This window comes from Schistocerca americana, chromosome X, assembly GCF_021461395.2.
Source record: "Schistocerca americana isolate TAMUIC-IGC-003095 chromosome X, iqSchAmer2.1, whole genome shotgun sequence".
Classification (NCBI taxonomy): Eukaryota; Metazoa; Arthropoda; class Insecta; order Orthoptera; family Acrididae; genus Schistocerca; species Schistocerca americana.
In genome coordinates this window covers 228,636,905-228,664,847 of record NC_060130.1, presented here as the reverse complement: position 1 = coordinate 228,664,847, position 27,943 = coordinate 228,636,905, and the positions used below count along the sequence as shown (strand labels likewise).

Genomic DNA, 27,943 nt, shown 5'->3' with positions numbered 1-27,943 from the left:
AAACATGGCTGTCGCATCTGTGGTGACAAGCAGCCTCTCTTGAAACACATCAAAGGTCTTACTGAGATTACCCTGCCAACTTTGTAGAAAAGCAGATCTCCCGTGCCTTATCTCTCCAGTCAACCACTGCCTTCCAATGACCCCCTGTCCGATTTCAGAGGAACATTCTCTTCATGATTCAGAACCACCCAGGACTGGAACAACTGAATCACATTTTCTGCCAGGGTTTCGACTACCTCTCACTGTGCCCTGAAATGAGGTATAGCCTACCCTTATCCTTCCCACTCCTTCCACAGTGGTATTCTGCCACCCACCAAACCTTGTCCATCCCTACACAAACCCTGCTTCCAACCCCCTTGCCTCATGGCTCATATCCCTGCAACAGACCTCCATGCAAGACCTGTCCCATACATCCTCCGACCACCACCTACCCCAGTCTGGTCACAAGCAACACCTATCTCTACCTGTGAAACCAGTCATGTGATCTACAAGCTAAGATGTAATAACTGTGCTGCAGTCTACATGGGCATGACAACTAACAGGCCTTTGGTCTGCATGAATGGCCACTGACAAACTGTGGCCAAGAAACAGCTAGACCACCCAGTTGCTGAGCACGCTGCCCAACAACGCTCTTCATTTCAATGACTGCTTCTCCACCTGACCCATCTTGATCCTTCCCACCTACACCATCTTTTCTGAATTGCACAGATGGCAACTCTCCCTACAATAAATCCTTCGTTCCCATAACCCTTCTGGTTTCAGTTTTCATTAGTCATTGTCCTTTACTCACCTATCCCCTTCCCTGTTCAATTCCAACACTACAAGCCCTCTCTATTCCAACAATGCTTTTCCACTGCCCCCCCCCCCCTCCCTTGCCTTCCATCTAACCTCCCAATTGCACATAGCTGCCCTACCCTATCCCCACCTTGTCTCTGTATGCTACTGCAAGCAGCATTTTACTGTCCCCCAACCCCATCCAGCCATCCATCCCCCCTCCCCCTCCCCTCCCCAGCCTCCTCCTTACCCCCACCACCCATCATGTGCTACTGCATACAGTCTGCCTTTGGCAGCTAGACTATGGTCGTGTGTGTGTGTGTGTGTGTGTGTGTGTGTGTGTGTGTGTGTGTGTAATTCTGATGAAGGCCTGTTTGGCCAAAAGCTTTGTTTGACAATCTTTTTGTTGTGCCTATCTCTGACTCAGCATCTCCGCTGTGTGGTGAGTAGCAACTATCCTTTTCATAATACTGTCAGTCTAATGAGTCCTATATTACACCAGATCCCGAACCTTCTCAGGCCAGGGTGTATACGTGGACAAGAAAAAAAAAAAATTCCCAGATTCCTCCTGGATTTCATGTTCTCTTGGAACTGTATAACTTATCAATCCTTTGAACGGTTAGGGTTTTATACATGGGCATAGAATTTCCAAGTGCTTTAGAAAATGAAACTCAGGGGAAAATACACATTTTGGAAAGATCTTTGATGTACAGCAACATGTACGGTGCATATTTTCGTATTATTAAAGTATAAATTCAAATTCCACCAAACACCGCATGTTACTTTCCGAAGCATTGAAATCGAGATTGCGATGTGCTTTTGTAAGCTCATGTCACGTGATCTCGCCAGCCGATGACAGTAGATATTCAGAGCTTAGGTCACATGATGTAGTCAGCCAATAGCAACATCACTGTTAAGTAGCGCGAACACACAAACAGGAAGAGTTAATGGTTTAAATTAATATACATAGAGTTGCTACACGAAAAGAAAAGCTTTCACATACATTATTGGTCTCTAAGATTAATACACTGCTAGAGAAGCAAAGCTTTCACATATAATGTTAGTCTTTTATCCGCGTATTACACTTTAAGATACATCACACAAATGCGCCAGTAAAATTTCAATAACGACATTAATGTCTGATCTTCTGGGCTCGAAATTCATCTAAATGGCTCGTCATCAAAGAGTTTATTTTTAAATCAGAGTCAAACGCTCTCTGATTTAAGAAATTCATCGTACATTCTCGCTCAGAGTTCAACTTGCGTAAAAGGAAATTTACTTTGAAAGTAATGCTTTTCAAACCATCATTCACAATATTTTCCTGCGATGTGTTAGAAATAGGTTCGTTTCAGCAGTTGCCAGAGAGCGCAAGATAACAGGCGCCACCACACTTGCGCAGCTGTGATGATGTAGGAAGCCTGTTAAGTTCGTACGTGTTAAACTTTAAAAGATCTTACATTATGTCATAAAAGAAACAAGACATCAGAGGATACTCTAAGAGTATCAGAATTTCGTGACCCATACTGAAACATACTCATTTAAAGTGCACATTCGTATGTCCAGATTCCCAGAGCAGTAGGCCTCGACCTGATATTAAGCTTTTCAATGTGGTTTTTGGGATGTAGATTTTCTTGGAGTACCAGTACTGTGTTATCTCATGTTTGGTTCTTTATTATGGCATAATGCCATACGTGCTATAAGATGAAAACATGCACTCGAAATGCAGCGAACAGTTGAAACTAGCCAATAGTGTGGGATTAAACCCTTCGTTTCAGATAAATTGACTGCCTCAGCAGAAAAGATTAATAAAAGCCAAATTTCTTTAACAAACCAACAAAAATAACTTCACTGTTCTGCAAGGAGATTAATGCTTGACTGTCAGGAAGGTGGAAATGAAATAAAATCTGAAACCATAACATATTTTAGCCTTCTGTAATTACGTGAATATATTTTAATTCACTTGATAGCTCCCAGCCACAGAAACCTGTTTTGCTTCCATTTGACGCGAGAGCAATAAATAAAGAGGAAACAGCAAAATCACTTAACGTAAACATGGGTCACGTGGAGACTACCACCTCCCCACTACAACTCAAGGTTGCTCTGTACATCAGGTCTGGATCTACGATATTTTCTAACTGGGGCAATAATAGATAGTGGCGTTCCCCCTCCATCGAGCGTTTGAGTTAGGACGCCAAAAAATCTTCATTTTGTAGTGCACATCGTTCTGAAGATTCTCATACATAAAACATATGTGCTCAAGGGCACCTAAGACATGTCATTTGGTATTAAGTCTGCCAAAGTGCAGTGCCACGCATCTTCACACAGCATTCTTCCATCGCACGTCTCTGTATTTCGCTCTGTGGAATTCAGACATATAATATTTTGTAATGGATGCCGTCAAACTACATTCAGGACAGTGGAAATTAAAATGTCCTGTTGTGCCTCTCCTGCTCCCAGTTGGCTGGTTTGAAATCCTACCCCACTTAAAACTCACAATTAATACTGAATGGGATTATTTGTAACCAGCAGAACAAGAACTCTTAAGAAAATTTGCAGTCTTTACTGCCTATTAGCTAACAACTTGCTGTTTTGTGCAACATAAAATTAAATATAGGATACATAAAACCAGTAAAGACAAGAAACAAGCAAGACAGTACACATTTCTCCAATCCTTAAATCCTAGAATTTTTTTTTTTTTTTTTTTTTTTTTTTTTTTTTTTTGCCTCTAATCTTGCCACAGCTTTATGTGGCATACTTTCCTTTCTGGGAAAGACTATTACCTCATCAAAGTTCATCAATGCTTTGCTACATGAAAAAACGAAATGTTGTTGTCTAATACTACAAAAGCTGTTAATATTGCAGCAGTTGTCACACACGCCAAATAAACAAGACTGTTTTGGCACAAATGGTCATTTTTGTAACACAACACAATATAATTCACAAAGTACCAATATCAATTGCCTATTAGTCCTACTACAAGCAAAAGATTTTATGTTAGGAAATAGTTTCACATTTCATTCATACTCTCTAGCTTCTGAAGCACGAGATCAAAAAGTACTATTACGAAATTTTTATATAAATTTGGCTCATCATATTCTTTCATAACTTGTGTGAGTCCCCATTTCTTCTCCTTCCTCATTGTAACAAACAGTCTTGTCGTCACTAGTTCTGTAACTATTCCTGCCAGTGTCAAAATTTATTATCTGGGTAACTTCACTAACCCTGCCACCACTGTGCTACGAGTTTACCCAAAGAATCATAAACTGACGGCCAAATGTCTGTATGCTTTTTTGCCATGGAACTAGACTGCTGGGCTGATTTTTTTAAAATCATGTTCAGGCGGGAATTGAAAAGTCTTAGGTTCTCCGCTAATTGAACTCGTGACCCAACATGCAAATCTACACATTGTAGAAGCATCATTTTTTCTTCCAAAGAAATACGTTCATCTTTTCTAACCAGTTTACTCGTAGGCACTGATTCAAGTTACTACAGAACGTGACTCTTACACAAGTGCGTGTGCGCTTATTATTACCGGTACGATATTTTTTTTTTTTTGGGATCACTGTTAGAATTGCAGCTGTTGTTGCATTCAGAGAGGTACTCACTATATGAAAAAGGCAGAATTCAAATTTTACTGACTACTGTTAATGAAGTTCAATCTAATGGAGGATTTTGTTTCAGAATTCTTAATTAAATATCCAATAACCATTTTTATCTTTTAATGCAAGAAAACTTTTTTGCCTAGTTCTTTTCGTGACATGTTGGCACGATTCGGAACATCTGCTGTCTACTGTATTCTGCTTTCAGCTGTGACGACTTAAATGATCTGATGGTAATGACTCTAGCAGCAACCTTCATTCTGCTCAATGTGTTTTGTTACAACAGCTTTAATTTAACTTCACAGTCATCTACACAAATAAACACCACTTTTGAAGATGGCTGTTTCTACAATGGGCTTTCACAAATTATTGTTGCTTCCATGTGAAATACGCTAATCCGTACTAGGCACGCAGTCTTAGGTTGGTTCAACCTGATGTCAGACGTAAACGTTCCTACTCATGATGCTCTTTAACATGACGAAAATTTCCGCCCTCTTTCTCACTCAGGACATCCCTGAGATGAGTGACCTCCTTGTCGGCAACAAGCTGTGGATTCCGTGCCTATTCTTCTGTGTTTATGGAGTCTGCCAATTTTAGTGTTTTAATCAATATTGTGTTATAAGTTTTATTTACTGTAATTTTATAAAGATTATCAATAATAAGTCTCACATTAGAACATTCGATATCTTTTTAATGTGGTTTCATGAAAGCCTTTAGCTTCTGTGTTTTATTAACACCATTAGACACGATCAGAACAATGAAGGAAATGCGCATTTGTGTGTGTTAGCTCTCGGCCACTGCCTTCATGATCATTACAAAGCAACTCGGCATACTTGCCCACCCTTCTAGACACTGAGACCCTATAATAAAGGCCGCTGTGACCCAACACACCGATAATGTAAATCTTGCTTACTGCACGAACGCTATGTTACATGATCAATAACCTTTTGCATAGTCTGCATTTTATGCTTTGTTCCAAGGCTGACTCTGAGCAGGAATATGACTTACTTTTTGCAGAAATTTGTATGAAAATCAATGTTAAAGGTCGTGATAATGTAAAGGAAAGCTCAAAATGCATAAATTTTTTTTTTTTTTTTTTTTTTTTTTTTTTTTTTTTTTTTTTTTTAAATATGGAATTGTTAATGATGGAAAAGCATTGTATTCAGTGAATAGGACTTCTGTTGGGACCGACAAAAATGAATGTAAAAACCAGGAAAATGTAAAATGCAAGAACATTACTATCGACTTGCTGTATAAATATACTACAGATTAATTGTTTCAATGGTATTCTTATGCAAAATCTAAACTTTAACACTATTCCATCTAGCACTAAATAATTGCAGCTAAAATTGACAATCTGTTTTTTTAATGCAAGTATTACCTCTGAGATTTTATGAAACCTTAAGTCTTATTACACAAAAATTCATATTGCAATCTGTTAATAAAATGCACTTTTATTGGATTTCCCATGTTTACTATTTCACATCTAAAATGGTATCACAGAGTTTGACACCTTAGAATCATTAAACTTTTAAACATATATATCAGCTGTCATCAATCATAAGAGTAGGATATTTTTGTGTGTCTCAAAACTGTCTGGAAACACCTGGTTGCAAAATCTCAGTTAACTTATCTAAATGCATGGAAACATTTGCCATCTGTTGCTAAACTCGTTGTTAAACAAATGACAGGTGTGCAATCATATTAATTGAATTGAACTTGTAAATAATGCGTGTCCTGTCATTTTTAAGGGGCCCCATGATGATCAAGATGCAAAACTGAACACGTATTATGAATGTGTAATGGTTATAAAACATAAGTATACCTAAATATTAGATTTCCAACAGGGTCAGCTTTCCAGGCCTTTACAATTGCATAGTCACCAGTTATTGCCTCTTCCAAAATATAATTTTTCCCATCAAAAGATGCAGATGCTCTCTTTTTGCTTGCTATTTCCACTTTCCCAGAAGATGAGTATTTAATAGGAGCACCTCCTTCATGGACTAATGTCCCATAAGCAGTGGGTGTGTAAAAGGCTGGTATGCCAGCTCCTCCAGCTCTGATACGTTCTGCAAGAGTTCCCTGAAAATACAAAAGCTAACATTATTTTATGTTTACACCTGGCAGTTCCACTATGATGACATTAGTAGGAGCAAATGATAAAGAGCTGAAATTTGTTTGTTTGTTCCTTCTAGGAGTATATATTTCTGAATACTGCAGATAAGTCTTAAATAAGCTGCTTAAACAGAGAACAACAATGAAATACACAAAGCCCAAATAACTGTGTGCTGTGCTTTTCATTTCTTAACTGAACAACATCCACAACATTTCTTTCAGTTACGAGGGTAAGTCAATTACTATACGCAATTTAGTTATATTTCTGTTTATTTTGGTAGTACTGTTGTTTTACATTGATAATGCATGCTTTATTTATTTGTTGTTATATCTTTGCAAGTTTCAAGCTGCTAGGTTAGTTCCATTATCACTGCCACACTGTTAACCATGGCTGCTCTGTTGTCTATTTGCACCAAAGAAGAGCAACGCTCAGTGATCTGCTTTTTGTGACCAGAAGGTGTATCAGGGGCCCAAATTCACTGCAGTATGGGAACAGTGTTTTGCCACAACGGAGTGTCTACAAATGGGTTGAAAAATTCTGAAATGGTTGCACAAGTGTTATGCATGATGAAGGAGCCGGATGACCGTTTACCGCGACAAATGAAGAAACCATTGAGTGTTCACGTAAAATGATTCTCTTAGACAGACGATTAACTATTGACAAAGTGGCACATTGTCTGCAAATTAGTCACGGTTCTGCTTATGAAATCACCTACAACAGACTTGCGTTTCATAAAGTTTATGCAAGGTGAGTCCCAAAACAACTCACACAGTTGCATAAACAAATGCACTTGGACATCTGCAAAAAACATTTGTATTGCTATGGTAATGAAGAGGACAACTTCTTTGGGTCATTGCTGGTGATGAAACATGGATCCATCATTAGGAGCTGGAGAGTAAATGGCAGAGTATGGAATGGAAACATCCAAATTCGCCGTGCAAGAAAAAGTTCAAGACCCTACAGTCCACAGGAAAACCGATGCTTACGGTTTTTTGGGACGCACAAGGTCCAGTACTGGAACATTATGGGGAAAGGGGCACAACAATAAACAGTGTACATTACACTGAGATGCTTACTGCATTGTGAATTCTTAAGATCCCTAATCATCAGAGATGGTGCATGAGCTCAGCTGGGGCAGTTACCTTATACAAAATTCATCATAACTTGTTCTGAGGAACTGCCCCTGTATTCACTTGAAGTGATTTGAGAAAACTGCAGAAAACATAAATTAGGGTGACCATACACGAATTTGAAACAAATGCCTACCAAATGAGACCAGTTTCTCAATCAAGATGTCTCCTTGCTTTGTACATTTGTCTCGAGTCAACAGTTTTCAGGACAACAAGGAACGGATAGAGCCTGCTATGGGATATGAATTCTTTATCTACATACACAGCTGATGTTAAGTGACTAAACTACACCAAACATCAGACATGTAGTCAGCAAAATCCAAATGTGTGTAACCATTCCAGAGATCAATTAATGAAAATAAAATAAATCTGAATAACATAGTTTATATCTAAATACATTAAAACATATGCTGTTTATATTTAAATGAGAAAAACTTCTTAAATATTTTTCCAGTTCAATGAAATAAGCTTTAATCTTTATGTACATGATTTCAAGAACAAGTAATCTACAATTACTTATAACCCTCTATATATTTATACAAACAACTGGTAACAGTTCTGGGGCACAAGTTTGTTAAAATTTCATCTGTTCTTCAAACTACTGCCACTAACAAATTATTGTTTTTAACATTATAAACTACTAGTCCAAACAGCAATTTTACCCCTTCTCATTCATCACAATATTTAAAATACATCACTTCCATCTACTAGTGAGGATATTTAATACTTGACAATTTTTTAAAAAAATTAAGAAGTTTATCTTGCACTTGCAATCTTTTCAGCAGTAATACTAATTGAAGTAACCCATCCAGATAGTCACATGCATTAAAGCACCAGCTTCTGGGACACAGGGAGGCACACTGCTCCAAGATCGAATCCCCACTGCTGACTAACAACAGGGGCTGGTGTGCCACCCAGTCTGGATATGGGTTCACAAAACATTCAAATAATAGATTTAGTTATTTAATGTGAGGAGTAAGTTTGAGAAACACACACATTCATGGCTGGTACATATTAATACAGTGTATCATACATGAAAAAAATATGATTATGGTAGAAATGTAATCGAAGACTATAAATATACTAGTAATTGTAATAGAATAGTTACTCATCAGTAGGCAGCATACACTCTTAACATTCTTGCTCACCTGAGGTGTAAGTTCAACTTCCAATTCACCAGCAAGATACTGCCTTTCAAATTCTGCATTTTCACCAACATAGGACGCTATAATACGCCGAATTCTATGTTCTTTTAACAGCAGTCCCAAGCCAAAATTATCTACTCCAGCATTATTGCTTATAACAGTCAGATCTTTCACGCCTGTCTCCAGTAATGCAGATATTAAATTTTCCGGTATTCCACAGAGTCCAAAACCTTGAACAATGGAAAACCCAGTATAATATGATTGGAAAAATGTTTTACTTAAATTAAAAAGTAGTTCTGTTCACTATGTCTCATTATTACATATGAATGAATAAGACACTTGCGCGAAAATTCAAATACTAGCAAACTATCAAAACATTAGGTTTATGCATAATTTGGTATTATTTGCATTTGGTCTGGAGTCTAAGTAACAATGACGGTTGGTATGATGTTGTCAGAACACAGACAGCTGGTAGCAGGTGGAGGGGACAAAGGAGTGAACCACCAGCATAGGGGAGAAGCCACAAAGGAAAGGAAGAGGTACAGTAGCACTGGAAGGCAGGAGAGGGGACAGGACCACCAGTGGCAATGTTGAACAGTAGGATAACACAGATTAATATGAGTAGCAATTTAAAAAATGCTCAGGAGGAAGGGAGATGTGAGGAACAGGATGGGAAGGGGAGGAAAGAGGAGTAAAACATTTTGGGCAGGAGAGAATTGGCATGGGATATAGCAAGAACTGACAGAGTAACAGACAGGGATTGGAATATAGCAGATGGGAACTGACATAGGTTTAAGCAAGGGGGATTGTGAGAACGGAGTTTTTGTTGGAAGGACAGTTTCACTCTGTGCATTTCAGAGAAGTTGTAGCTGGCCAGGAATGGGGAGGGAGGCTGGATCCAAATAGTAAGGATGTTCAAGCAACTGTTAAAAGTCAATGAAATTATAATGTGCACCAACTAGGTGGTCAAGTATGTGATTAGATATAATTTGGCAATGTTCATTCATGCAGCCGCACAAGGTCTCCATGCATCTGATATCATTAGTTCCTTCCCTTTACTTTCTCCCCTTCAGTTTACATAAAAGTCAATTGTGTGTTGCTGTAGTAAACAATGAATGAAATTATATCACCACTGAAGTGAGCCACAGTGACCTACGGAGGAGAGCATTCAACACTGGTTTTTGTTACTCAGGGCAAGATGCCCAGAAGGAGACTAAATTTCATTCGCTACCAGTGGTGACCGATATTGACGTGCACAACAGTTCAAAACCAGGACAACTTTCACTATAATGCACATTACAGAAGATGTGGCTGCTGCCATATTTAATTACACTTTTACTGCATAGGAAATGCCTGTGACAGGACTGAAGTGGGCTGCATGGGTGGGTGTATGGTACAGATCTTGCAAGGGAATGAACTATGAGGTGCAAGATCGGGAGAGTAAATGGATGGAAAATGAGTGAGAAAAGGCTAGAAAAGGTACTGGCTGCCGTGCTGGGTATTAGGTGCAAGGCAGTCCATGGTCATCGTTGACGCGGAAATTTACACTGCATAGTGCATGGTGGAAAACACACCCAGGAAGGCGTCCTCACCCAAGAGATGGAGAATGGGCAGGACTGCAATGTGACGACGAGAAAGTGGGCTAAAGATCTCAATGCACGATGGACACAATGCACCTTGTAAGGCGCCTTTCCCCAATTGGCTTGCTCTTCAGGAAAATTTTGAAGAATGGAGGTCATACCCTACAGGGGCTCATCACATTAAGGCCGAAACGTGTGAAACTCCTTGTAGTCGCCTCGTACGACAGGCGGGAATACCTCAGGCCTATTCAAACCCCCGGACCGGCAGGGAGTAAGGAATGAGTACATGAGGGGAACAGTAAAAGTAGGGCCCACAGGGAAGAAGATCCAAGAAAGTAGGCTAAGGTGGTATGGACATGTGCAGAGAAGATGGGAGTACTACGTGGGGAGAAGAGTTGAAGACCTAGAAATCTAAGGATCAAGGAGAAGAGGAAGACCAATACTGAGATGGAAAGACAAGGTAGCAGGGGACCTAAGGGAGAAAGGATGGCTCAGAGAAAAGACAATGGATAGGTATTTATGAAAGAGAAGGATACAGCAAAGCAACGTCGACCCCACATGATGTGAGAAAAGGCTGAGATGATGACGATAAATTTACTGAAAGTGCATAACAGTGTTTCATTCTGACAGTGTATTAATTCTGTAAATATTAGCAGTTCCAGTTTACCATCATGTATTCACATATTTTTACAATCTCCTGACAAGTGATCAGGAAAGTGAATATTATATTCAAATGTTTTATGTTTTTTATGTTATACTTTGCGACTTGTTCCACACCGGTCAAACTCATCTCATTTTTGGGTCTATGGAACGAAAACTATAATCTAATTCTGGGGATGAGAAGAAACTTTGTAGTAGATATCTTCATGAACTACCTGTACTAGATATTGTCAGTAAAACCTCATGTGAGATTATCAGCATATGCACATAGCTCCAGCTTCCCAAAAGTGTGGTATCCATAGTGTAGGAACTTCTTGAGATGAAACAGGTAGCAGATTTACTAGCGGGTGTTTATGTTCTGGACAGCAGAACAACTAATTTCCTGTGCTACCATTATATTCTGCTCCCATCAGGTAAAACCACTACCCACCATAAGAACTCTTTTTCTCCCACGCACCCCTCTCTTCAACCCATTGTAACACCATACCCTGCCTTGCTGATCCACTCTGCCTCAGAAGCTTTCCTTATATCATTCTTCCTGCACTCCATAAGTAAATGGAACAGAAAGAGACCATAATTACTGGCACAATGGAACATACCCCCTGCAATGCACTTCATGGTGGTTTGTAGAGTATGGCTGTAGCTATAGATACTTCTCGCAAAAGCACAACTTCCAAATACCCTTTCCACACAGATTGTCATCAACTTACCGCTTAAAAATCTCTGAGCCCTGTGTAAATCTCAAAAAGACTCACCTTTAGCCCCCAAATCCAGGTTTAACCATGTGGACCTGGTCAAGGAACTGATTTCCTTTATTTGCTCTCTTCAACGAAAACGTTTCTTTGCCACTCATCTTCTTGCACAAAGACTGTCCAAAATAAACTTTAAAACCTTGTTTTATCCACAATAAATATCCCTCTAACTGTGATCTCCTCCTCTCTTTTCTTGCAGCCTCCGTCTAACTCTCCAGAAATTTGCCCCTCCAAACTGTCTTCATTTTGCCTCAGCAAATTCCTTCCCAGTGATTTCAACATCACAGTCAGAGGGTGAACAGTAATTAATAACTTGAAAATAATTTCTGGCTTAATATCCTTCCTGCTGGCAAGGAGTTCACAAATGTGTTCTTTAGCTATAGCAATTATATGGCTGAGAGTTTCTGGCAGCTTTCTGATATATTTAATTTACTAACCTTGTCACCATGATTCCACTTCAGAAGTATAGCACAGTACAGTATACAACAACTCATAAAAAAATTAGGTTCAATCCAAAATCTGTCCCCTAAATTCATTTTCCTACTCACAATGACAACTCTAGAACAGCCACACCTTATTTGTCTAAAGAACTCTGCAAATAGAGCTCCACTGGTACCTCTGCTGGTTACTCCATTATGGTGCAACCCTCCCTATTCCCAAGAAGCATATCACTTTCTATGTGCAATATCTGAAGGTATGACAAAATGTGAAAGCAGTTACATCACCTGCCAGCTATGTTGTTACTACTATCTGCAATTTTACATAGGTATGACAATTGACCAGCTGTCTACCTGCACGACAGGCCAATGCCTACTGTAGCTAATTGCAAGCTCTACAGTCCGATTGCTGAACATGTTACACATCAAAACACCGACTTCAATGGCTGCTTAAACATGCTTGTCATTTGGACTCTATTCCACAGTACCAGTTTCACTGACTTGCACAGATGGTAACCATCTCCTTAGCACATCCTCTGCCCATCCTTGGTCACCTCATTCCCAATTCCTTTCCATCATAGTTTTTCCTCTTGCTATTTTCCTTTCCTCATGAATATCCCACTCCACATTGTTGCTTATCTCCCCCCCCCCCCCCCCCCCCCCCCCTCAAACATACTGTCCTCACAGTCATGTAGATGGTGAGCAAGGTTTGTTTTGCCCCATTGTATCCAGCCTTAAACTATTATCATCACAATCTAATGATAAATATCTGGCTGTTGGGAGCGACCACTAAGGCATTTCCTATATACAGCCACTCTCATCAGACACCATGCCGAGTGTCAACTTTGTTTGCATGTATATTACGTTTACCTCACAATTATGATGCATTAACTTACTCGTGAAAAATGTGAAAATAATTTTTGTGTGATATTGAAAATCACAATGAAATATGTCACAAATTCATGGCAACAAAACAAATCATAATGCAGGGGTTTAAAGACTTGCCAGTATCACAGGCTGCAAACTACTCATTGTTACTATGTATGAACTGCAAGATCAGAAATATCTAGCCACAAGACAAGTTATTATTCCAATTAGGATGCCTCTGCCCCAATGCTAGGTAAACTGGGCTCAAAAGAACAAAGTTCTACAAGATATTGCTCTCTCCATTTTGGGAGGGAATGAAAGACGTGCAGAAAATGAAAATAATAATAATAATAATAATAATAATAACAATAATAATAATACAAGAATGAATGTGTTGTGCTGGCCACAATCAGATCAATGGTGGGCTGGATGCACCCTGTGGTCCATGCATCTCTGCTCTAATTACTTTTGATTGTGCTTAGAGGCACATGAACTACATTAAATTCTCTGATATGCAACCAACAAAGTATTGCCGACATTAAAACTGGAGAAATGCACACTTTTCCCTTAGGAAGACCACACCAGAAGAATTGCCAATGCCAACTGCTTTCAATTGCAGAAACTTTTTCTCTGCAGTCTCACAGAAGCACTTACATTTGTATCCGTTTTTTGCTTAGCTATTCTGATTACTTTAGCAATTATTTCAGGTCGATGGGCTCTTTATCAGTGTGCAAGCTTAACAGACTAATTGTATTCCAGATGCACACTCGTCTCTGATGCCATTATTCCCATACACATATGTCTACATTATCATCGTTGTTCCAAACACTTATCCTATGAGCTGCTCAAAAGCAGTGAAAAAAAATGTTTCCAAGAAACCAATTTCTCAAAATAACTGTGCAGGTTTCATGACCATACACCAAGCTGGTCTGCACTAAGACAACACATCTCCTGTGAAACCCTGATCTGATGCAAGAGGCCTGATGGTATCAATCAGATCAGGTTAAATACATAATCTAAACTACCTACATTCTTTGGAATAATTATATTTAAATATTATATAGCACCTCTATATTTTAATTTCTTCTCTTGCATGAATTTCTTGGAGGTGTCAACAAATACAATAGCAATAGACTGTTAAACTAATGTTGTTCACTTTAAATGGTTGAGGTCCAATACAATGGAAAAGAAAGCACCAATTTGCTGGCTCAAAATTTGTTATCAGCAATATACAGTGTACAGAAGAGAAGCCTTACGTCCAGTGAACCTCAAAACCATGAGCAAGTGCCCTTCCCATCTATTCTTAAATGTTTGTCACACCTTGCCATTCCTGCTTAAGACATATGGAAACTTGTCCAATTAGTGATAAGATATCTTATGTTTCCTATATTTACAATGTCATCAATGAAATCCTTTCCACAATTTTTGGTTCTGCTAACTGTACAATTTACACCATTAAAGGATGACATCTTTTACTGTTGCATGTGCAGAGGCAAAACGAGGGACATTTTATAAACCAGTTTCAACTCTGAATATTTTCAATGCAACAAGCACACTAAGGTGAAACTGCACTGCAAGGTGTACATATGCTGTAGTGATGTGCTATACAGATCAGATGTTGGCAATGTATCAGGGTTGAGACAGCCAATGGGAGAGTAGTGTGGGGTAACCGAAGATAGTACCTTGACCTGAAGATATCTGTAAGGTGGAAAATACAAATTATTCGCAGTGTGTGGACAACCTTCCTTCAGTTAAGTTTCCACCTATGTCACAGACCGATGTGTTCGTTATCGATATACATAATAGCTTTTCACTTATTTATGTTGTAATAGTTTTTAATGATTTTTTAAATCTAAAAACGATTTTTTGCACTCTGGCCCTCTTGTTTAGAAGTTTTTCACAATATCTCACTGCTACAAGTTTCACTATTAACATTAATGCATGCATGTAAAGGATAGACCAGTCTGACCTTGGCAGCCAGACACAGAGGTCATGTGTGTGTGAGCTGCATTTTTGTGAGTGTGTATGTACATGTTGTCTAATTTGGAACGAGGCCTTTTTACTGAAAGCTTACTTGTTTAACAGTCTTTTCGATGTGCCTATCTGTGACCCAACATCTCCGCTACATGGTGAGTAGTAACCTATCCTTTTCATAAAACTGTCATTACTCCAGTCCAAATTTTCCACTTTTTGATTAATACATGTTTCATATTGCAGATGGTGTAACTCAACCAAGTGAATCACATACTGTGTTTCACACTGGCTACAGACTTACAGAAGCAAGAATAGAATTTTCACTGCCTTGGGGCAATTCTATTTGATACCTTCAGTCACACACAACAGAGTTCCTGAATGAATAATGAATATGTGACCTTACAGTGTCAAGAGCGAAGAGAGTGAACCATTGAATGCGAGTTAAATCATCTCTCCATTACAGATGTGGAACACTGTAATTGTGTAAATAAAAGTTTTCAGTAACGAGTGCAACAATTCACCTTTCATGGCAACAGAATTTTTATGTTCCCATTATCTGCTTCAGTGCACCTGGTACAGTTTTTAGTATTCATTCATAGCAATGCACAAAAATTATCAAAACAAGTAAGCACTGAATGTGGCGAGCTATCTAAGAGTTCTTTTACATCATAAAATCACCAAGTCAAATTGGTGGCATTACAGTTATTTGATTCCATAGGAGCAAACCCAATGCTCAAATCATTTATGCACCAGGAGACCAGGAGTAATCCTACTTAAACAAATAATTTTAAGTAATGCCATGGAGTCGACCTTTGCATACCAACCTGGTCAATGTGACTGATACATTAAAACAAATCTTGCACAATAAAAATCTTCAATGTTACGCGGTAACTTCGTGACTCAGCAAATAAGTGTCAGACTAAAAATCTATAGGTAGGATTTTAACTATCACATCAATTAAGTTACATATGACAGTGTTTTGTATACATGAAAAGTCAACCCGCAATATGGTTCACTTTGCTAAGCTGCAGGTCCCCTTAAAACTGGCTGGGTGAGCCAGTGCTCAGATTGAAAAAAAGAGAGAGAGAGAGATAGAGAGAGAGAGAGAGAGAGAGAGAGAGAGAGAGAGAGAGTACATATATATTAATACATTACCTCCAACTAAAATTTTAGCTCCATCTGGAATGTCCTTCACAGCTTCTCCAGCACTAGCATATATTTTATTTGACCCAGATGCTTTAGCAGACAGTGAACGAGATAATAGCTGCAACAGAATAAATTGTACATTTCATATAGTTACCTCTAGTTCTCTCTTGGAAATTGATATAATAAAACAGCATAATGTTATGCCATTTAATTTCCTTAACAAATTCTATTCACTGATTGTGAATCACAAATAGACAATTTCTTCAAAAGATTTAGATTTTTCAACCACACTTCACTATTTTTCATACATAAATTGGAGAGTACAAATGATGTTCTAAGTGCACATTGCACAAGTAATTCTCTCTAAAGTGCGCGATTAAGTTAGCACACACACAAATACAAGATTTAACACTCAAACAACTGAAAATCTACTAGTTATATACAGTGAGTAATCAGCAACAATAAAGTAAATACATTACAACTGTCAATGAGTATTTCACATAATGCAAATCGTCTTCAGAGCAGATTCTGAAAGCAATCTTTGGCTATCTAAATATTTAGCACCTCACTGAAGTGTGCTGCTCTGAATGCTTTAGAACACAGCTTCATTAACAGTTAAGTCGCACAAAGAGTCATACAGCAGGTGAACAATGACTGTATTGATCGTACAATGACACATTTTGGAATTATTTCCATCTTTAGAGTCCCAAGTGCAAAGGCAGCACAAGAGTAAGAGAGTTACCAGACGTGTTTGTACCACGAGATCAATTTGTCATACCTTCATTATTTCATTAACAGTTGTAAGAGCAGCACTGACAATCTACAGTCTAATCCATTCATTCCTGGAATCTGTTCCTATATACAAATATTGCCAGTTCGGTGTACTGTGTCTAGATCACTTTTTGCTCAGTACCCTTCTGTGTAGCTTTCTGTTCTATTCACAGCCTGACCCCTGCAGCTGGAGGTTGCAGAGCCTCATCTGCATGTTACGTACATCAATAGGACGAATTTTCATCTGATGCTTGATGTGCCAAAAATGAGACAGTATTTGAATACCATTTAACTTTAGACTATGTAAACTGACTAGTTCAACATCATTACACCTTATCACTCTATGTGACCCTTGGAACATGCAATTAGGTAACCAAACAACAAACCCACCAATCAACTCTACTTGGCACATGGTCTTTGACTGCAACCACTTGCATGATTGTAGTTATGTAAAGAAGTGTGGAATGGCTTATATCATTTACAAAATAAGCATTCCATCTTTTTCTCTTTTCTCTCTTTCTGTGGATGACACAGTTGTCTAACAGAGGGGCTTTCAAGAGTCTTCAAACTGCGTCACCTGAAGGCAGAACCAAAGGAATTTATTGTACAAAAAGTCTTGCGACTATGTGGGTCCTGAACCCACCTTTTACTTTGTCTTTCAGCTGAGGAATGACTCAGGTACTTATCAGTTCCCTCGGCCTGTTCACAAATCTTCATATCTTTTGTGAGTGAGTAAACTCCTGAAGAATTCTGTAAATAATCCTTAATTTTGTCGCTTTGACCATTTGTTTATAGTTTATCTTTCTTTCAAATGGCAGTATCTTTGTACTTATTCCTTATTTTCTTTCTGCCTGATGCAATGGTTCTGTGAAGTGTGAGGGTCTATCTCTGCTTTTTCCTCTGGTTCTGTTTGTAAGCTGAAGGGAGAGTGTAAGCTGAACGAATTCACGATGAGGAATTCCCTTTTCTGTAGCAGAATTTTGATTACAAATGCGAGCATGAAAACAAAAACAAGTAGTTTTTAAGCCTTTTTTTACTTCAGAATATGCTAGTCAATTTTTTATCTTTACTTCCTGGATTTTCTTCTCCTCAGAAAATATTGGGCAGTCACAATAACAAGCAGCACAATTCTAAAAGAAATATTCACTTACGATGAGCAGAGGACCTCTCATGTGCAAATTTGCCTCATTTCATACAACTAGGTTGTCCCTTGAATATGACAATGACATGTGATGACCAATATCCCACATAGTGCCTAATGATAGTGGATTAACCACATATCTAACAGTCACGAAATACTGACAAGCAGTGGCAGCTCTTGAGTATACATTCCGGGTGTTCACAAATTTTTAGGTTCAGTTAAATCTGAGAGAGTGAAATTAATAGCCTCTGCTATAGCAGTCATGCTTATCAACAAGTTCATACAACCAAAGCCACTGCCAATAATAATACCAACAGTAATAATAATAATAATAATAATAATAATAATAATAATACACATAACTTATCTGACAAAAGAAAGAAATATTTTTGTGGAATTTCATTGTTTTGTACATAATTAAGTACAGTTTAGGATAATAACAAAATAATGTTTAAGCTTTTGCAACTCTCCATTTTGCATATTTGCGCAAGTGGAAGTTTTCATGCTTTTCCATTTTTTCGGACAAATGTACAAGGTCCCTAACAGATATATTAGTCCATGAATTTGCTTCCCGGCTGAAAGTCATATATTCTTACACTGCACCCACACAAAAACTTGTGCTATCTGTACACTTCCTTGCTAAATGTTTGCTCATAGTCACGCTTATTTGATTTCGTCACTCTCTCCATCAAAGAATCTGTTCTCTGAGGCCCTAGTTCCTTTGTGGCTAACTTTTATCGGTAATTTAAGTCTCTGTTCCCAAAATGAGATTTTCACTCTGCAGTGGACTGTGTGCTGATATGAAACTTCCTGGCAGATTAGGACCGTGTGCCAGACCAAGACTTGAACTCAGGACCTTTGCCTTTCATGTGCAAATGCCCTATCAGCTGAGCTACCCAAGCAAGACTCACGACCTGTCCTCAAAGCTTTAATTTTCTGTTAACATTTAAAATAGATTCAACATAGTTCATATTTACATTGCACACAAAAGCCGATTCCCGCACAGTACACAAACAAACTCCTAACACAAATGTGCCGTTTATGGAAATAATTAAACTCAAGTAGTAATGTCTACCGACATGGTCACTTGAATACAAATGAGACGCTGAGATCTGTAAGGGCCTACAGCATACTACCATCCATCCCATGTTTAAGTGAATATCAGAGATACAAATGATACAGCTTTTCGTCGATTTTCATATATACAGTGTGGGCCTACAGCACAGATAAACCTGACTCCTCATAAGCTCAACAGATTTTGGAAGCATGAATAAATACTACAATCTCACATTCAATCATTATGTGCTTCAGGCCCTTATGATTCTCAGAGCCTCAAATGCATTACTATACGATAAAATTTGTAACTTAATATACTAAAACTCATTCAGAAACCAACAAAATAGGTTTAGTGTCAGTACAACTTTAACATATACTGATGTCTGACCTAATTTTCCTACAGTAAATAGTGAGTGAATTAGCATATCTGAGTAGCGTGCTATTATCTAGCAGGATTTATGCCAAGTGAACGGGGATAGAAGTCTGCTGCAGTGTACTACCACCTGGTGGCACTGACAAACTTCTAGTCAAGTGTGAACCTCATCAAACGTGCACATTGATTATCGAATCCGTATGTATTTAGCCCATAAGGCAATTACGTCATGCAAGTTATCCATGCACAAAAGCTCCTTAAAACGTGCACAATTGTAGGTGTGCTCGTGACCCTGATGTCAAGTTTCACAAAGTCCAGAGGAGCAGTAGTGCGCTAGATTTAAATGCCACATCTTTCAGATTGCACCATTTATGTTACGTTTAACAGAATTCAAAGAAAAATAACCAATAAATCTGCAAGGAGGAAAAGTTAGGGTGTTCATGTGCTCTTACACAGCAGCCATCACTGCTGACAAGCATTCAGATCAGGAACCCCAGGTTCACTATACCAAATCACTAGCTCCTGCTGAATGGGCTCCATGGGCTGCTAACCATTTAGCACCACTCAGGAAGCTTGTGAAGCTTAGGTATGCTTTCAACAATGCAAGCATTAGCCCCACATGCAGAGCTAAAACATCTGGTAAAGTAGATGGCAGGGACAGGACAACACGAAATTGACTAAAACGGGGACACGACAATAAAACATGGCGCACTGTTAATGCCTGACCACAAGGGCACTGCGGGGCTGGGTCACCGGAGAGCAGGTAGCGGTGGCTAAACCGGCAATGCCCAATCCGCAACCTGGTCAGAAGGACCTCCTCGCGCCGAGATGGTCGGGAGGATGTTGTCCAAGCAGTTGGGAGCGGTTTTACTGCCCGGAGCTTGTTTCCTTGGAGGGATGACCAAGCATCCCACCACAATGACACAAGCCTCTTACATACATCCCCACGAACGTCAGATGACAGGACACAATGGGAGGCTGGCCGAGGCAGGAGGACTGCAGCCTTGGCTGCAGCATCCGCAGCCTCATTCCCAGGCACTCCTACATGTCCGGGAACCCACAGAAAGCTGACAGAACCACCATTATCAGCGAAAGAATGGAGGGACTGCTGTATCTGTTGAATCAAGGGATGGACCGGATAGGGAGCTCCAAGGCTCTGAAGAGCACTTAGTGAGTCAGAGCAGAGTACATACGATGAATGGCGGTGGCGGCGGGCATACTGAACGGCCTGATGGAGAGCAAAAAGCTCGGCCGTAAAGCTGGAACATTGGTCGAGGAGCCGGTATTTAAAGGTGGCGGCCCCGACGACAAAGGCATCCCACCACAATGACACAAGCCTCTTACATACATCCCCACGAACGTCAGATGACAGGACACAATGGGAGGCTGGCCGAGGCAGGAGGACTGCAGCCTTGGCTGCAGCATCCGCAGCCTCATTCCCAGGCACTCCTACATGTCCGGGAACCCACAGAAAGCTGACAGAACCACCATTATCAGCGAAAGAATGGAGGGACTGCTGTATCTGTTGAATCAAGGGATGGACCGGATAGGGAGCTCCAAGGCTCTGAAGAGCACTTAGTGAGTCAGAGCAGAGTACATACGATGAATGGCGGTGGCGGCGGGCATACTGAACGGCCTGATGGAGAGCAAAAAGCTCGGCCGTAAAGCTGGAACATTGGTCGAGGAGCCGGTATTTAAAGGTGGCGGCCCCGACGACAAAGGCACAGCCGACACCATCGTCAGTTTTGGAGCCATCGGTGTAAATAAAGGTGTGACCGGCAAGTCGAGCACGAAGTTTGACAAACCGTGAGCAATACACTGCAGCCGGAGTACCCTCCTTCGGGAGTGAGCTGAGGTCGAGATAAATATGAACCGGAGCCTGGAGCCAAGGTGGTGTCGGGCTCTCACCCTCTCTGAAGGTGGTAGGGAGGGCAAAATCCAATTGTCGAAGCAGGCGACGGAAGCGGACTCCGGGGGGCAGCAGGGCAGACACATACAACCCGTACTGACGGTCGAGAGAATCGGCGAAGAAGGACTTGTAAGAGGGGTGGTCGGGCATAGACAACAGCCGGCAGTCATACCGACACAGCAGTACGTCGCGCCGGTAGGTCAATGGTAACTCGGCAGCTTCAGCATAAAGACTCTCGACAGGACTAGTGTAGAAGGCTCCGGTCGCAAGACGTATCCCCCGATGGTGGATGGAGTTGAGCCGGCGTAAGAGGGATGGCCGAGCGGACGAGTAGACGAAGCTCCCATAATCCAGCTTCGATCGGACTATGGACCGATACAAGCGAAGCAGGACAGTGCGATCCGCTCCCCAAGATGAACCGCTAAGAACTCTGAGGACATTAAGGGAACGTGTACAACGGGCCGCCAAATAAGAGACATGTGGAGACCAACACAGTTTCCTGTCCAACGTGAGCCCTAGAAACTTAGTTGTGTCCACGAATGGGAGAACAACGGGACCGAGATGTAAGGATGGCGGAAGGAACGCTTTATATCGCCAAAAGTTGATACAAACCGTCTTCTCTTCAGAGAACCGGAAGCCATTTGCCACGCTCCATGAGTAGAGGCTGTCTAGACAACGCTGAAGGCAGCGCTCCAGGAGGCATGTTCTCTGGGCACTGCAGTAGATCGCGAAGTCATCGACAAAGAGAGAGCCTGAGACATTAGGTGGAATGCAATCCATAATTGGATTGATCGCGATGCCAAAAAGGGCTACGCTCAAGACGGAGCCCTGAGGCACTCCGTTCTCCTGGAGGAAGACGTCGGACAATACGGAACCCACACGCACCCTAAACTTTCGATCCGTTAAAAAGGAATTAAATAAAAAGGGGCAGGCGACCGCGTAGGCCCCACCTGTGCATAGTGCGGAGGATACCTCCTCTCCAACAGGTATCATACGCCTTCTCCAAGTCGAAGAACACGGCTACCGTTTGGCGCCTTCGCAAAAAGTTGTTCATGATGAATGTCGACAAGGTCACAAGGTGGTCAACAGCGGAGCGGCGGCGACGAAAGCCGCATTGGACATTAGGAAGTAGTCATCGAGATTCAAGAATCCAGACTAACCGAGCATTAACCATGCGCTCCATCACCTTTCAGACACAGCTTGTAAGAGAAATGGGGCAGTAACTAGAAGGAAGGTGTCTATCCTTCCCGGGTTTGGTTTATAGGAACAACAACAGCGTCACGCCAACGCATGGGGACTTGACCTTCGGTCCAGACGCGATTGTAGGTACGAAGAAGGAAGCTTTTGCCCGCCGGAGAAAGGTGTGCCAGCATCTGAACGTGAATGGCATCTGGCCCCGGAGCAGAGGACCGGGACAGTGCAAGCGCACGTTCGAGTTCCCGCATAGTAAAGGGGGCATTATAAGTTTCCAGATTCAGCGAGTGGAAGGAAGGTCGCCGAGCCTCTTCTGCCTCTTTCCTGGGAAGGAAGGCAGGATGGTAATGGGCGGAGCTTGAAACCTCCGCGAAAAAGCGGCCAAAGGCGTTGGAGACAGCCACAGGATCAACAAGGACCTGATTACCTGAGGTCAGGCCAGGTACCGAGGAGTGGGCCTTAATGCCCGACAGCCGGCGCAGGCTACCCCAAACGATGGAAGAGGGAGTAAAACTGTTAAAGGAGCTGGTGAAATAGGCCCAACAAGCATTTTTGCTGTCTTTGATGACTCTACGGCATTGCGCTCGGAGTCGTTTGTATTCAATACAATTCGCCAACGTAGGATGGCGGCAAAAGGTGCGTAAAGCACGTCGTCGAGCACGGATAGCGTCCCTACAAGCCTCGTTCCACCAGGGGACGGAAACGCGACGTGAAGAAGAAGTAGTAGTACGAGGAATGGAACGTTCGGCAGCATTGATGATAACAGCCGTGAGGTATTCGACCTGACTGTCACAACTGGGAAAATCGTGGTCCGGAAAGGTCGCCAGGGAGGAGTAAAGTCCCCAGTCAGCTTTCAGTATGTTCCGGCTCGAAGGACGTGGGGATGGGGTGTGGTGCAGGAGACGAACGACACAGGGGAAGTGGTCGCTCGAATAGGTGTCAGAAAGGACATACCACTCGAACCGACGGGCAAGAGTGGTAGAACAGATCGAGAGGTCCAAGTGGGAGTAGGTATGAGTGGAGTCCGAGAGGAAAGTCGGGGCGCCGGTATTGAGGCAGACAAGATTGAGATGGTTGAAGACATCCGCCAAGAATGAGCCTCTTTGACAGGATGCAGGAGAGCCCCAAAGGGGATGATGGGCATTGAAGTCGCCAAACAATAAAAACGGCGGAGGAAGCTGAACAATCAGGTGCATCATGTCAGCCCGACTAACAGCAGATGACGGTGGCGTGTAGATGGTACAAACTGAAAAAGTAAAAGCAGAAAGAGTAATGCGGACAGCTATTGCTTTGAGTGGGGTGGCCAATGGGATGGGATGGTAATAGACATCGTCCCGAACGAGCAACATGACCCCACCATGAGCTGGGATACCGTCCACAGGGGTGAGGTCATACCGCTCCGAGGTATAGTGGGTAAAGGCAATACGGTCAGTCGGGCGCAACTTGGTTTCCTGGAGACCAAGGACGAGCAGACAGTGCAGGCGGAGGAGCAGTTGTAATTCCTCCCGATTAGATCGAATACCTCTTACGTTCCAATGAAACAACGCCATCGCTAGTCAAAAAGTTGGGGGAACGAGACGGGGAAGAGCTGGTCACCTCGACAGCCGCGGAGGGCCAGGTTGCGAGGGAACAACGCTACAACCGACGGGAGGCGGATCCGGTTCCATCGACTCGTCGCCAGCTGCGGCCGCTGTCCCTGGTTGTGTAGGAGGGGCCGCATCATTTGCCGATGAAAAGCCGGCGGAGCGCCTGGCAGCAGAGCGTCCCAGCGAAACTGAGGACGGGCGGGAGCAGCGACTCACGGATGAAGCATCAGACGAAACGCGCCGGGGTGGAGAGGGGGATAGAGACTTCTTCTTGGAGGCCTTCTTGGAAGGCCGAGGAGGCACAGGGATGGTGGGCTGGACCCGAAGAAGGTCCTCACGCGCGGGGTCCGTTTTGGAACGCCGGACCTCGGAAGCTGGGGTCCAGAACGTTTCCCCGATGGACGCCTGAGAAGAGGATCGCTTCTCAGGTGGCGTGGGGGGAGGAGGAGGAGGAGGAGGAAGGGTGGCCCCTGGGGCAGAGGGGGTGGGGGCCACGGGGGAGGAGGATTTGGAAGGGAGGGATTTGGGAGGCGGAGGCAGAGCCCCCTGATGGGCGGAGGAGGCGGAGGGGGGACAGGATAGGGGTGAGGATACCGCGGAAGGAGTGGACACAACTGAGGCAAACGAAGTGGTCAATGGCACGGGATGGAGGCGGTCATACTTCTTCCTGGCCTCAGAATAATAGAGCCGATCCAAAGTTTTGATTTCTTGTACCTTCTTCTCCTTCTGATATGCGGGGCAGTCTGAGGATCTAGGCGAGTGGACGCCAGGACAATTAATGCACCGAGGTGGTGGGGTGCATGTATGTTCCTCACGAAGAGGACGGCCACAATCGCCACAAAGGGGCTCAGCCTCACACCGTGACGACATGTGCCCAAAGAGCAAACACCTAAAACAGCGCATAGGAGGCGGGACGTAAGGTCGCACGTCACACCGGTAGCACATCACCTTTACCTTCTCCGGGAAATCGTCCCCCTCGAAGGCGAGGATGAAGGCCCCGGTGTCGATGCAACGGTCTTTGGGGCCGCGCTGGACTCGCCGGACGAAATGCACGCCTCGGCGCTCCAGGTTGGCCCTGAGCTCCTCATCAGATTGTAGCAGGAGGTCACGATGAAAAATAACCCCCTGCGTCCTATTTAGTGCCAGATGTGGGACAATGGATACTGGGATGTCCCCTAGGCGGTCGCACGCCTGGAGCGCCGCCGACTGTGTGGCGGAGATGGTCTTGATAAGTACGGACCCTGAACGCATCTTGCTGAGAGCCTCGATTTCCCCGAAGATGTCCTCAATGTGCTGAACAAAGAACATGGGCTTGGAGGTGGCGAATGTCCCCCCCATCGGTTCGAGAACAGACCAAATAGCGGGGGAAGTACTTCGCCCCAAGCCGGCGGGCCTGTCCCTCCTCCCATGGAGTGGCCAAGGGGGAAAGGGCAGGAGAACCAGGACTAGAAACGGTACCTTTTCTTTTGAAAGACTCGGCCGCAGAGCGACCTGATACATGTTGACGTTTCATCTGCGAAACGTCCGCCCCGATACCACCCACTCCGACCAGGGGCTCTCCCCACGGGCGCCACCCAGCCGCAGCAAGGGCCACCTGGCAGGATGACCATTGCCGGGAGTCCTGATGCCCCAAGGAGACGGGCATCTACTCCTTGGCCGACGTGGGGAGGGTGCAGCTCAGGTAACGGCAGTACGACCCCTGTGTTGTCAGGGGGCTACAACCTAGAGGGTACATGATGACCCCACCACAACGGGCTGGCTACCGTGCTGGATTTCTGGTGCCATGGAAAGTCCATCATGATCGCTGGGGCAGATGGAGATGCACTATGGGCGTAACTTGGACAACCCATCAGGCGTTTAGGCCCAATTTGAGGAATAGTGGGTATGGTTACAACGCCGGTGTAATGCTGAGTGCCAAGGTCTTAGTGCACTTAGGACCAGTGGTACACCACGTAAGGTGTCCTTCCCCAAAAGGCTCGTACTTCAGTAGAATTTTGAAAAATGGAGGTCAAACCCCAAGGGGGACCATCACATGGAAGGCCGAAACGGTTGAAACTCCTTTTAGTCGCCTCGTACGACAGGCAGGAATACCTCGGGCCTATTCTTACCCCGGACCCGCAGGGGGGGTGGTGGGTGTGCATGTTTGGATCTGATGGGTGCCCAACGGTGACATCATCAGCGCTCTTAAACTTGTGAACACAAACGAATATGGAAATGAACTAAAAGTGCTGTACACACATGTACTCGACATGACTGCACAGTCACACTGTATCACATGCACTAAACCCAATTAGGAGGGAAGAGAGCTAATCAAGAAATTAAAACACAGAAGAACTAAAAGAAAAGCACAGAAAAATGAGACTGGCTGACCACTTACAAAAAACTAGGGTGAGACAGCTACCCTTTGAAAAATTAAGAACAGTTCCCTAAAATCTTGTTAAAAATATTAGCCAATTCACAAAACTTTAAAACCCTAACCACATTTGTTTGATCATTACATAAGATAGATGGCAAATATGCCGCCAAATCCGCTGCAGTCTGTTGGTCGGCAAATAAAATGCAGCCCAATAAAATGTGGTGCACCATGATATGCACGCCCCAAGCACCACACATTGGAGGGTCCTCTCACTGGAGTAAGAATCCATGTGTCATAGGACTGTGGCCTACGCGAAGACGAATAAGAAGGACCTCGTCCCACCGACGTGGTTGGAAGGAAGTACTCCATGGCAGAGTTGTGAGCTTGACAACATGGAGCTTGTTATTGCTCACTCCCAGCCACTCGTCTTCCCATCGACACATGACTTTGTACCTCAACAGCGAGGTGATAGCATGCACAAGGATAGCACACTGAAATACCAGAGGATCACAACACACCTCCTTGGCTGCTTGATCTGCCTTTTCATTTCTTGCAATTCCAACGTGCCCAGGTACCCAGCAGAAAGACACCTCCTACCCCAGTTGTCGTAGTTGTAGGAGGGCATCCTGGATATTCTGGGTTACTGGATCAGCTGTGTATAAATGTTTGAGAGAGTAAAGGGCGCTCAGAGAATCTGAGCAGATGAGAAATCTAACACCGGGAGAACATCTCATCTGCTCCAGTGCTCGCAAGATCGCATATAATTCTGCGTCAAAGACGGTAAATTCTGGAGGCAGTCTGACCTTGAGGACACGATCTGGGAAAATGACAGAGCAACCAACAGAGTCCTCCTGCTTAGACCCATCTGTAAAAACAACTACATGATTGTGGCACTCAGATAAAATATCAGAGAATATCACATTAAAAACAGAAACAGGAGTGCTATCTCTCCTTACTGCACCAAATCTAAAATCACGCTGGGTCTCTCCAGTAACCAGGGTGGCAGACGGTTAAAATCCTGATTTGAGGTCGTACTGGCTCCACAATGACTCCAGCACATGCTGCATGCAGATCGCAAATGACACTGCAGCTCGTGGATGGTTGGAAAAAAGGCATTCCAGAGGTGGACGAGCAACAGTATGGTGTGCAGGTGAAGTTGGAGGTGCAAGGAACTTATACACTTGATGCACCACGAGGAGCTGGTGCCAGATGGTAAGTGGCAGTTCCCCTGCCTCAGCACAGATGCTAGGTATGGGACTTGTCCGATAAGCACCTGTGGCCAGCCAAATCCCCTCATGATGGACAGCGTCAATGATCCGCAAGTAAGAGGGTTTCACTGACCCATACACCGTGCAACCATAGACCAGCCGCGAACAC

At 42.9% G+C, this 27,943-nt stretch overlaps 1 protein-coding gene across 1 annotated transcript in view; it reads right to left on the bottom strand.

The window, feature by feature from the left end:
* LOC124556472 (succinyl-CoA:3-ketoacid coenzyme A transferase 1, mitochondrial) overlaps window positions 1-27,943 on the bottom strand; it is a 99,410-nt gene that overhangs the window by 47,979 nt on the left and 23,488 nt on the right. Inside the window, exons 2-4 of the mRNA XM_047130426.1 lie at window positions 16,190-16,298; window positions 8,768-8,994; window positions 6,199-6,455 (exon numbers count right to left, since the gene is read on the bottom strand). Coding sequence (XP_046986382.1) covers window positions 6,199-6,455; window positions 8,768-8,994; window positions 16,190-16,298 — 593 coding nt within the window. The remainder of the gene's footprint in view (window positions 1-6,198; window positions 6,456-8,767; window positions 8,995-16,189; window positions 16,299-27,943) is intronic.